This window comes from Mus caroli, chromosome 17 (assembly GCF_900094665.2).
Source record: "Mus caroli chromosome 17, CAROLI_EIJ_v1.1, whole genome shotgun sequence".
NCBI lineage: Eukaryota > Metazoa > Chordata > Mammalia > Rodentia > Muridae > Mus > Mus caroli.
In genome coordinates, this window is record NC_034586.1 from 31,648,315 (window position 1) to 31,660,003 (window position 11,689).

At 52.5% G+C, this 11,689-nt stretch overlaps 2 protein-coding genes across 6 annotated transcripts in view; both read left to right on the forward strand.

Annotated features, from left to right (window-relative positions):
* Positions 1 to 4,682, forward strand: part of Ehmt2 (euchromatic histone lysine methyltransferase 2) — an 18,327-nt gene extending 13,645 nt beyond the window's left edge. For all 5 annotated transcript variants that reach the window (XM_021149784.2, XM_021149786.2, XM_021149783.1 and 2 more), the window contains 7 exons: positions 1,328 to 1,472; positions 1,615 to 1,692; positions 1,998 to 2,113; positions 2,214 to 2,300; positions 2,997 to 3,075; positions 3,242 to 3,417; positions 4,263 to 4,682. In XM_021149784.2, the coding sequence (XP_021005443.1) occupies positions 1,328 to 1,472; positions 1,615 to 1,692; positions 1,998 to 2,113; positions 2,214 to 2,300; positions 2,997 to 3,075; positions 3,242 to 3,417; positions 4,263 to 4,443 (862 nt within the window). In that variant the 3' untranslated portion in view covers positions 4,444 to 4,682. The remainder of the gene's footprint in view (positions 1 to 1,327; positions 1,473 to 1,614; positions 1,693 to 1,997; positions 2,114 to 2,213; positions 2,301 to 2,996; positions 3,076 to 3,241; positions 3,418 to 4,262) is intronic.
* Positions 4,683 to 5,062: 380 nt separating this feature from the next.
* The window catches only part of Slc44a4 (solute carrier family 44 member 4), a 16,911-nt gene continuing 10,284 nt past the window's right edge, over positions 5,063 to 11,689 (forward strand). Inside the window, exons 1-7 of the mRNA XM_021149668.2 lie at positions 5,063 to 5,148; positions 7,355 to 7,403; positions 8,053 to 8,126; positions 8,252 to 8,330; positions 8,958 to 9,057; positions 9,139 to 9,261; positions 9,552 to 9,612. Of these exons, the coding sequence (XP_021005327.1) occupies positions 5,115 to 5,148; positions 7,355 to 7,403; positions 8,053 to 8,126; positions 8,252 to 8,330; positions 8,958 to 9,057; positions 9,139 to 9,261; positions 9,552 to 9,612 (520 nt within the window). The 5' untranslated portion in view covers positions 5,063 to 5,114. The remainder of the gene's footprint in view (positions 5,149 to 7,354; positions 7,404 to 8,052; positions 8,127 to 8,251; positions 8,331 to 8,957; positions 9,058 to 9,138; positions 9,262 to 9,551; positions 9,613 to 11,689) is intronic.

The following is an 11,689-nucleotide window of genomic DNA, read 5'->3' on the forward strand; positions in this document are numbered from 1 at the left end:
AAAGAAAAAAAAAAAAAGGAAGGAGGGATGGAGGGAGGGGATGGAAGTGTTAACTTTTGAGGGGAGGCATTTTTGTTGTTGTTGGTTTGGTTTTTTGAGACATAGTCTCTCTTGTAGTCCTGGCTGTCCTGGAACTCACTGTGTAGACCAGGCTGGCCTCACACCCGCAGAGATCCTTGTCCTTCTGCTTCTTGAGTGCTGGGCTTAGAGGGGTGCATCATTATGCCCAGAAAGGACTGTGACCTTTAGTGTTAGCACTCATGAGGCGTAGCAGGTGGAGCTACAGAATGAGACTGTCTCAGGAAAAAGCAAGAAGAATGGGGGTCTGGAGAGATGGCTCATGGTTTAAAACACTGGCTGCTGTTGCAGAGGACTCAGGTTCAATTCCCAGCACCCATATGGTGGCTCACAGTCATCTGTAACCTAAGTTCCAGAGGAGCCATGCCTTCTTCTGGTCTCTGTGGGCACCAAGCATGCGTGTAGGGCACATAAGTGCAGGCAAAGCATTCATACATGTAAGGTGATACGCTTTTTTCAGATAATCAGATATGTAAGTGTGTGCCGGGCATAGTGGTGCATGCCTTTAATCCCAGCACTTTGAAGGCAGAGGCAGGCAGATTTCTGAGTTCGAGGCCAGCCTGGTCTACAGAGTGAGTTCCAGGACAGCCAGGGCTACAACAGAGAAACTCTGTCTCAAAAAAATCAAAAACCAAAACCAAAAAACAAAACAAAACAAAAAGATATGTAATCCAGATGTGTTCTGTGCAAGCTGAGTACTTTGGTGTGCGTCTGTCCTACGGCATCTGAGGAGGCAGAGGCAGGAAGATCATAACTTCACCTTTAAGGCCAGCTGGGGCATTGTAGCAAGACGCAGTCTCCAGCTAAAATAAAGTCCAGAGTCCATTGGAGTGGTGACATATGCCTCTGACCCTAGCACTCGGGAGCCAGGGCAGGAGAATAGACTGTCGAAGTCATTCTCTGCTATCTTTCAGTCTGGGGCCAGCCGGGGCTATATGATGCTGTATCTCACGGAGGAATGAGAAAAGGTCGGGGCTGGGAACATAGCTCGGTGGGCGAGCATTTATTGGCCTAGTATGCACTGTGCTGTTGGGCTCAGTCTGCATTCTCACCAGGAAACAGAAATAACCCAGTCACTACTTGGGACCTAACTGTTTCTTAGCCGAGATTGTTCTCCGTGGTGTCTTTGTTTTCAAGAACATCTCCCTGCATGTGCTGAGATCAAAAGTGCCAGCACCCTTACAACAAGGAATCCTCCTCTCAGAATTATTCTGGCCCCCACTTTAACCTTATCTGCCCCCTTCTGTAGGGATGTAGCCCGAGGCTATGAGAATGTACCCATCCCTTGTGTCAATGGTGTGGATGGGGAGCCCTGCCCGGAGGACTACAAGTACATCTCTGAGAACTGCGAGACATCCACCATGAACATCGACCGCAACATCACCCATCTGCAGGTGAGGCACAGCCCTGCTCACCACGCTGTGGGAGCACCTCGACACCAGGATGGGGGGCATGAAGACTCTCCCTCACACTGAGACCACCACCACTCACTGTCCTGGAACATGAACCCCACTTACACCGACTCTTCTCCCACAGCACTGCACGTGTGTGGATGACTGCTCCAGCTCCAATTGCCTGTGTGGTCAGCTCAGTATCCGATGCTGGTATGACAAGGTGCGTGACCCTCACCTGGCAGGTCTGCCAAGGAGCCAGGACCCTGCTGTGTTGGGGAAGAGATGCAGGGTGTGGCAGGAAGCCCTGCCAGGAATGCAATGGGCCTCTCTGCTGGAGTATATGCAAATGCACTCTAGTGCCTGCCTGCACACTTCCTGGTCTCTGACCTCAGCCTGCAGACTCTGCACCTTGCTCTTCTGCTCTGGGCTGGGGTCAGAGTGGAGTTTCCTGTGGAGTCCTCTGGGTCCTGGGCAGCTGAAATGGGCCCCACAGAGAAACCACTGTCCCCTCCCTCCGCACCCCAGGACGGGCGGCTGCTCCAGGAGTTTAACAAGATCGAACCCCCCCTGATCTTTGAGTGTAACCAGGCATGCTCCTGCTGGAGAAGCTGCAAGAACCGCGTGGTGCAGAGCGGCATCAAGTGAGGCGCGCGCCCCGGCACCCTGCCTCGCCTCCGCCTCCCCTCCCCTGGGGCCTTCCCAGGTGTCCCACACTCAGTATGACTCCCTCTCCACCTCTAGGGTACGCCTGCAGCTCTACCGGACTGCCAAGATGGGCTGGGGGGTCCGAGCCTTGCAGACCATCCCCCAGGGCACGTTCATCTGCGAGTAAGTTCACTGTGAGGCCGTGGTGCATTAGGGCTCTGCTGACCCTAGAGCTCCATGTCAGGATACAGGTCTCTACTTGCCCACCGAGTGTGTTTCCAAACATCATGTCCCCCCTTTACCTGCACGCTGCCTAGATGGAGCATGCCTGTGGCAGACAGACCTGTAAAGTGGAGAATAGCTTTTTCCTGTGCACTTCCCTCTGCCATCAGACCCTAGGTTCTCTGTGGCCTTTAGAGCAGAGAAGCCCCTTCACCTGCTCCGAGGACATCCCAGTTTCTCTGTTCCCTCAACTTCTCAGACACCCACTTCTCTTGGGCAGTTCCTCTTCTAGCCACATGGGGCTACCTCATGGCTGCTGTAGCTGCGCAGGGCCCACCACCTGTTTAATAGTTCCTGGTGCACACACCTCCCCATGTCTAAGCCTGGCAACTTGCCAGCCACCAGGGATGCTAATCCCCAGAACACGGGCTCACACACACACACATACACCGTCATCTCCCACCATGCCCGTGCAGGTCTTGCAAGCTCCACCTGTACAGAGCCTCCCACCTGCCTGTCCACCTGCTGTCACAGCTGCACAGGGGACCCCTAGTGGCTGGGCCATGTCCTGCACCTCTCCCCTGGGCTCTGAGAACTGAGTGGGAAGGTGGGGCCGGGAGCCCTGCTCACTGGAGAACTGAAGTTTCCGTCCAATAGGTATGTGGGAGAGCTGATCTCTGATGCCGAGGCCGATGTGCGAGAGGATGATTCTTACCTCTTTGATTTAGATAACAAGGTGGGATGCAGCACCTCTGCCCTCAACTACCAAAGGCTGCTTTGTGCAGCCACCTGTAACATCTGGGACTGGAAGCCTGGGTGGAGGGACTGGGTATCACTGCAGGAACACTAGCCAGGCAAGTGGGTAGAGGTGGATATTAAGAACACTGTGTCCCCACCCCCAGGATGGCGAGGTTTACTGCATTGATGCCCGTTACTATGGCAACATCAGCCGATTCATTAACCACCTGTGTGACCCCAACATCATCCCTGTGCGGGTTTTCATGCTGCACCAAGACCTACGGTTCCCACGCATCGCCTTCTTCAGCTCCAGGGACATCCGGACTGGGGAGGAGTTGGGGTGAGGAGCCAGCCTGAGGGCACTGACCAGCCTTTGGTGTTCTTTTTTTTTTTTTTTTTTTTTTTTTTTTTTTTTGGTTTTTCGAGACAGGGTTTCTCTGTGTAGCCCTGGCTGTCCTGGAACTCACTCTGTAGACCAGGCTGGCCTCGAACTCAGAAATCCGCCTGCCTCTGCCTCCCAAGTGCTGGGATTAAAGGTGTGCCCTACCATGCCCAGCTTCCTTCGGTGTTCTTAAGTGTCCCTTGGAGGGCTTGTTAAAACTGTGTAAGGCAGGAATAGGAACATACATTCATGATCACAACACTCAGGAGGCTGAGGCGGGAGGATCACAGAGAGTCTGGGCTACAGAGTGAGACCCTGTGTCAAAAAAACAAAACAAGAGAAGTCCAGGCTGCCCTGGTATCACATGCCTGTCATTCTAGCGTTTGAAAAAGCTTGAAGCAGAAGTAACTACAAATTCAAGGCCAGCCTGGGCCAACTACAGAGTTCAGGACAGCCAGGCCTATGTAGAGAGACCCTATCTTAAGCAAAAAACAAGAAGGGGGGTGGGGGCTAGTGTGGGTTGGCTGGATGGTTGAATATACTAGGCCCTGGGCAGGCTGCATCCCACTTCCCGCAGAGCCTCGGGAGAGTCTGGTCACAAAGCAGGAAGGCTAGAATCCTGCATTTATGACAGTTCTCTGGGAGTGTGAGTCAACAGAGCCAACAAGGACCTGGAGGCCATCTGCAGGAGTGATTGGGTGGAAGGAGGTGGATCCCTTAAGAGAGAGGGCTCCTTGGCTCTGTGAGATGGGTTTGAAGTGTCTAGATCCAAGGGCCAAGAGCTCCTGTGTTTCCTCTGCCAGCTTTGACTACGGTGACCGATTCTGGGACATCAAGAGCAAGTATTTCACCTGCCAGTGTGGCTCTGAGAAGTGCAAGCATTCAGCGGAGGCCATCGCCCTGGAGCAGAGCCGTCTGGCCCGGCTGGACCCCCACCCAGAGCTGCTCCCTGACCTCAGCTCCCTGCCCCCCATCAACACCTGAGGACTCTTAAAATCCAGGCTGGGGCACTGCCCTTCAGACATTTCTCCATCAGAGACCCCAGTAAGGCCTGGAAGGTCGACGGCCCCTCTCCCAGAGCTGGTTTCTCACTGGGAGTGGGAGTGCAAGTGACTTCAGGGCTGGCCTTCCCCCACTGAGCCTGGCCTCAGTTAACTGATTGAAGTTGGGCCTCTGCCAGCTGATTTTCTGTGTTCTCAATAAATGTTGGGTTTGGTAATAAACTGTCTGGTGATTGTTTCAGGGCGATGAGGACTGTGGGGCTGAGGGGACAGTTGGGTAGGAAGCAAGCTGTGGCTGTGGGGTGGAAGAGAACAGCTGTGGGGCACCCACTGGCCACAGGGGTTTAAGGAAAAAATCACAGCCTAGAGGTTTGGGTGTGCCACAGGGGAAGTACTCTGAACAATTATGCAGTGTTTCCTTATCAAAGTACTCCGGTTTCTTCCTGCTGCGATCCGTGGCAGACGCGGTAAGCAGCTCCTGGTACCCAGTTCTGAGCCCCGTACCCCTGGACTGGTCAAGAGTTGAGATCTGAAAAAGGAACTGTAGAGGACCACAGGCAGGGGCGGGGCTGTGACGTCTGGGAGGGGAGGGCGGGGCGGGCGGCAGGTGAGCGGCTAGGTCTCCGTGGCTCCAATCACTCCGGAGACTGAGCCATGGGGAGAAAGCAGAATGAGAACGAGGCTCACGGTAAGGCTGGGGGCAGAGGCCCGGGCTCTGGAGAAAGGTGGCCGGGCTCTGCAGCCATGGCAGCTGAGGTTGGATCCTGACAGAGGAACTGGAGTCCTGGGTCTCTGAGGAGCGGCTACAGGAAAACAGGAGTCAAGGAAAAGAGAGAGAATCCGGTCCTGGGAGGATGGTCTGAGCTGCCTGAATACTTGCATACTAAAGTCTTGCATACTAAATGGAACCTGGATGAGCAGGAGTTGGGGCTGGCGTCCCTGTGTGACCAGCGGAGGGGGGAGGTCAGGCCTGGGCTGTAGGTCCCTGAGGGCAGAGCCCTAGCAAACAAAGCCTGTGTGGTTAGGAGGCAGGTTAGGGTCCCGATGCTCTGGACTTAGAGTCCAGCAGTGTCCTGCGCTGTAGAACCTCCAAGAGTTGAGACCGGGGCTCCTGTGAGCCGGGAGAGCTCCTTTAGACTTTGAACCTCGGAGGAGCACAAGTTGCTGGGGAGGGGGGTCTGTCAACCCACACCCTGTGAAGAGGCAGGAGCTGAGACTCCTGTTGGGGTCTGTGTGAAGAGTTGGGGAGGTGGGCCTCTGAACTAATAAAGTCCTTTGAGGAGTAGGGGGCTGGAACCCCAAACTTCTGCAGTCAGCCTTGCTAGGATTCCTGTGAAGTAGAGGGCTTAGGACCCTGAGCTGCTGGGGTCTGCCTGCTAGAGTCCCAGAGAGGAGTTGGGGGGCAGGTACCGTGGACTAAAGGAATTCTTGTGAGAAGTTGGGGTGGGACCCCGAGATGCGAGGGTCTGTCTGCGAGGACCCCTGTGAGGAGTGGGGCCTAAGGTGGAGAGACAGCTGGCACCTGCCTTAAGGTTTCAGTTGGGAAGAAGTGTGTATGTTGGTGTATCTAGAGCACTTTAAGTAATCGGAGCCAGGGCTGTGTGGAAGGGGAGGCCTGTTTCCAGAACTGCTGAAGTAAAGGGCTGGAAATCTTTCCCCCAGATACTGAAAAGCATGAGACTGGACCGGGAAGAGAGAGGGCTGAGGGTTGGGCCTCCTCTAGGTGGGGCTGGTGTCCCCTAGGAGACCGAGTAATAGCCAGAGCACAGAAAACTTCCTGGAACAGCCTTGGGTCAATCATTGACCCTGTGTCTGTGAGCCTTGGTGGGACAGAGTCCAGAATGCCCACAAAAGAAGATACCTGCCCCAGGCTAGCCCACCCCTCAGCTGTCCCTCAGTGTCCACCAGGACCCTGGCAGCCTGGCCCCGCCCCGCTCCCTCCCCTGTGTACTCAAGGAGGACCAGGAACAGGACGTGGCCACAAGGCCACAACCACAGCAGCCGGCTCAGGTGTCAATCTGGCTGGCCACCCAGAGCCCTGTGGTAGCCGGAGTGGGGGTGGGGGGGTGGTCTTTGGAGCTCCCATTGCCCTGCAGGGTTTCATAGCTTTGACTATCCTTTCTTTGTCATATCCTTGGGCCAGAGGGCTGAGATAAGTGATGATGGTCCCCTGACGGGCTCCCAAACTGGATGGTCCAGAGATGACTTGGAACAGGCTGGAGGACAGAGATAGGACTGGGGTCTGTGAGCCACTAAGAGGGAGTGCCAGAACCTGGGCCACACACTACGCAGAAGCCTTGAGGTCCGAGTCCCAGACCTTTAAGAACCACTTTCAGAAGCTTATTCTAAAAACCAATCAGGAGGCTGAAGCAAGTTTAAGTTCAGCTTGGAGAACTCAGCAAGATCTTGTCTGAAATACAAAGTAAAATTAAAAACAAATGGCTGCGGCCTGGAGACACATGCCTTTAATCCCAACACCTGGGAGACAGAGCCCGGCAGATCTCTGTGAGTTCAAGGCCAGCCTGGGCTACAGAGATAGTTCCAAGAAGCTAAAACTTTACAAAGAAACCCTGTCTCTAAAAAAAAAAAAAAAAAGGAAATAAATAAAATAATTGGCTGTGGTTACAGTTTAGTGGCAGAGCACTTGCCTCCCATGTAAGAAACCATAGATTTGATATCTAGAATTGCCAAAAATAAAGGTCCCACCTCCCAGCTGTTGCCCAGTAGCAGTCACAAGCTGGCAGCTATGGGGCTGCTCTCTGACCAGGATACTGCTAATCCAGGTCCAGTCCTGTTAGTGAGCTAGACAGGCGCCTGGGACCATTGAGTATCTGAGAGTGACCAGATGTGAGGGAAGAGACCCTCAATGCCTCATTCTCTACTCCCCCCTCCAGGGAATTCAGCCAAATATGACCCCTCCTTTCGAGGCCCCATCAAAAACAGGTGAGCTATGGGCAGTGGCCCTGAGAGATATGGGGAGGGTTTGATTTGTCTTAGTGCAAGAACCTGGTCCCCTGAGGCATCTGTGTTGTCTGGAAGGACTTGAGGGGACTCGGGGTACTGGGTCACTCTACTTCTGGACTTGGGTGCTAGCTACTCAGGTGTGTGTATATTTGGGGAAAAGAAGCAACCGCACATGATCTCTCTCTCTCTCTCTCTTTCTCTCTCTCTCTCTCTCTGTGTGTGTGTGTGTGTGTGTGTGTGTGTGTGTGTGTTATTATCTGTGCAATATTTCAGCAGAAGAATTCTCATCCTAAAAAGAGGTTTCTTAAAGTAGATAAAGAATGTCTATCTTGCCAGACAGTAGTGGCGGGCATCTTTAATCCCAGCACTTTAATCCCAGGCCAAGGCAGAAGGATCTCTGAGTTCAAGGCCAGCCTGGTCTATAGAGTGAGTTCCAGGACAGCCAGGGTTACCCAGAGAAACCTTATTCTGGAAAAACAAAAAACTGAACTAAACTAAACAACAACAACAACAAAAGAATGCCAATCTTTCTAGCATTCTCCAGTCCTCTAAACACTAACCCGCCCCTCAAACCACACCTCCCAGCTCCCCACTCCATGCCATAGCTCAGACGTGTGTCTCTCCCCAGGGGCTGCACAGACATCATCTGCTGTGTCCTCTTCCTGATCTTCATTTTGGGTTACATCGTAGTGGGGCTTGTGGGTAAGTTTCTAGCTACCCAGAGCTGGGACCGAGGGTGAGGACAGAAACCCAGGGAGGGATTACCCCATAGCTGCCAGCCCCCCAAGTCTCTGCCTTCCTGTGATCCTGTTGTGCCCTGTCTTCAGCCTGGGTGTACGGAGACCCTCGGCAAGTGCTCTACCCCAGAAACTCTACAGGGGCCTACTGCGGCGTGGGCGACAACAAGTGAGTAGCCGATAGCAGGATGGGGAGTGGGACAGCTTCTGTCTCTCTGAACTCAAGCATTTCTGGGTCACACCAAGACCCTTCCTTGTCCAGCCTTCCCAGGACTGGGGATGGTGCAGAGCCAGTTGAAGTGCGTAAGTTTAGAGTTCAGACATCACTGTGAGTCTCCACCTGAGATAAGTTTGGATTGTGTGACCTTGAGCAACTTACTCAGCCTCTCTGAGCTTAAACTTCCTCAACTGAAACATCTGAGTCCTTCCAGAGGCATGCAGGAAATGCGGGGTAAATAATAAGGCACTAACAGTTACAATGCTCTAGGAAGGCGGGGTGCCTCACACCCAAACTGCTAAGCCTCCTGAGGTAGATACTGTCAGATGTGAGGCTTTGTTAAAGGCCATAAAGCTACCGTGCTAGCGGGTTGTGTTCCAGAACCATACAGTCAGCTGCACCTTGGCGTATTGTGAGTACCCCAGGGGTTCTGGGTCTTCCTTATCTTCCCGGCGAAGCTGGGCCAGGAACTGGATGTACCTAATCTGGCCCAAGTGCTATCTCTATGCTCAGAGAATGACACTCTGTACCTGCCCAGGCCCTCGGGCCCTCAGGCACACACATCCTCTCTTCCTACAGAGATAAACCCTATGTTCTATACTTCGACATCTTAAGCTGTGCGGCAGCTATCAACATCATCTCCATCGCTGAGAATGGCCTACAGTGCCCCACACCCCAGGTCAGAAGCCAGGACCTGCCTGAGCCCTACCCATCCCCAAGGCCCTGGGTACTCTGCCCTTAGCATGTTCTCTACCCATAGGTGTGCGTCTCTTCCTGCCCACTGGCCCCATGGGCTGTGGAGGTGTTCCAGTTCTCAAAGACAGTCGGTGAAGTTTATGATGAAAAGAGGAACTTTTGTCTACCAGCGGCGTCCCCAGATATGGTAAATGCTGGTACCCGTGCCATCACTGTTGCGGGAGAGGACCCATAATGGTAGGAGAGGTAGAGGTTTGGCTCCAAGGAAGGATGGACCAGTCTGAGCCTTGATGTGGTAAAAGTTGTGGAAGGTGAGGTGGTGGTGGTGATGGTGGTGATGATGGTGGAGGTGGTGGTAGGAGATAGTGGTAATGATGATGGTGGTGGTGATGGTCTTAGTTATGATGCTGGGAGCCACAGCTTCCTTGTTCTGTTCTATATCTGTGCCTCTGTCTGTACTTCTCTCTCCATCCCCAGACAGTGAAGGACAGCCTGCAGAAGGGACTCTGTCCCCGTTTCCTTCTTCCTTCTACTCCAGGTGAGGACCATGTATGCTCCCCCCACCTTGGGCATCAACCCAGCCAATGTTTTCATTTCTCAAACAAAGGAAGCAGGCTCAGAAGAAGAGAAGCCACTCAGCATGTCAGTGGGTACTCAGAAGTGAACAGCAGGTCTTCATCCCCCTGCCTCAGGACCCTAGAGTCAGACTCTTGGTGCCCACTGTGAGGCTGTGCATCAGGTGCTGGGGACAGATGCAGGGATCACTCCCTGCTCCAGCTACACTCTAGATGTAGAGTTCAGAGATACTTACAAGAGGTTGAATGAGCAGACTAGATGGTGCAGTCCTATAATTCCAACTGATAGGGCAGCTGAGGCAGGAGGATAGATGTAGAAGGCCAGCCTGGGTCACTTAGCGAGATCCTATCTCAGTCCAATAATAAAACAGGGCTGATGCGGTTGTGTCACGTAAAGGTGTTTGCTGCCAAGACTTACAGCCTGAGTTCAAATCGCAGGTATGGTAGGATAGAACGCATTCCTAAGACAAGCTCTCTAACCACCACAGGCATTGCACAACCCACACACATTCACACCCAATAAATAGATGACATAGTGTTTGGTTTCTTTTTTTTTTTTTTTTTTTTTGGTTTTTCGAGACAGGGTTTCTCTGTGTAGCCCTGGCTGTCCTGGCACTCACTTTGTAGACCAGGCTGGCCTCGAACTCAGAAATCCGCCTGCCTCTGCCTCCCAAGTGCTGGGATTAAAGGCATGCGCCACCACGCCCGGCTCGTGTTTGGTTTCTTAAGGAAGGTGAGTGAGTGGCAGGCATGCAGAGCTTGTGCAATGCCCTGTGTTCCATTGTCAGCAAAGACAGATCAGAACAAAAGTAACAGAAAACGTCCACAGATATCAGGATATCAGGAAAGTGTGTGTGGTGGAGCCGGAGAGACCCTCCGCAGTCAGGAGTTACTGCTTGCTCTTATATGGATTCCCAGAACCCACAGAGCAGCTCAAAACTACCTGTAAACCATGCAGGCACTCTGACATGCTTTTCTAGCCTCCACAGGCACAAGTTATGCTGATGCTCATACACACATGTGGGCAAAGCATTCACACACATAGAATAAAAGCCTTTAGTTTCAGCCCTCAGGAAGCAGTGTCAGGGGGATGGATCTCTATGAATTCAAGGCCGGCCTGATTCACATAGTGAGTTCCAGGCCAGCCAAGGCTCTACATAGTAAACCCTAAACCCTGCCTCAAAAATAAAGCAGAAGAGATAAATCTTTTAATTTTTTAAAAACAATATGAATGAATGAATCTGAGGGTAATATAGCAAGCAGAGATATCTTTCCAAATGTGTACGTGGCTGCGTAAGCCAATCACGATCAACCTTTCTGTGGCATACACTTCTTCCCAACTACGGATGTAACCGGTTTGGTTTATTTAAAGATAGAATCTTACTCAGTAGCCCAGCTGGCTCCAGACTGGGGATCTTCCAGCCTCAGCCTGACCCCGTGCTGAAATGACAGATAGACACCGCCATTCACCTGCCTTTATCTCTCCTATTTTGTTTTTTGGCAGAAAATATATGTTTATATTTTGGCATGAGAAAGGACAAGTTTTCAAGGCAAGTAGGATAGAAAAGGCACCCAGGGGCAGCTCCAAAGCAGACAGATGTGGGTTTAAACTCGAGCACTTTCCAGCGGACGGGTCTCAGGCCAGCTACTGGGCCTTTCTGGGTTTGTTTTCTCAACACTGGGATGTCAGTGATCAAAACAAACCATCCTGGCCACATGTGGTTCCAAAGCCATAACAGGCCCAGCTAGAGATGTAGAGATGTTAAGATGGCTCAGTGGGTAAGAGCACTGACTGCCCTTCCAAAGGTCCTGAGTTCAAATCCCAGCAACCGCATGGTGGCTCACAACCATCTGTAATGGGGTCTGACGGCCTCTTCTGGTGTCTGAAGCCAGCTACAGTGTACTTATTTATAATAATAAATATCTCTTTTTTAAAAATGAGAGAGATTTCCCAGCACTCGGGAGGCAGAGGCAGGCGGATTTCTGAGTTCGAGGCCACCCTGGTCTACAAAGTGAGTGCCAGGACAGCCAGGGCTACAC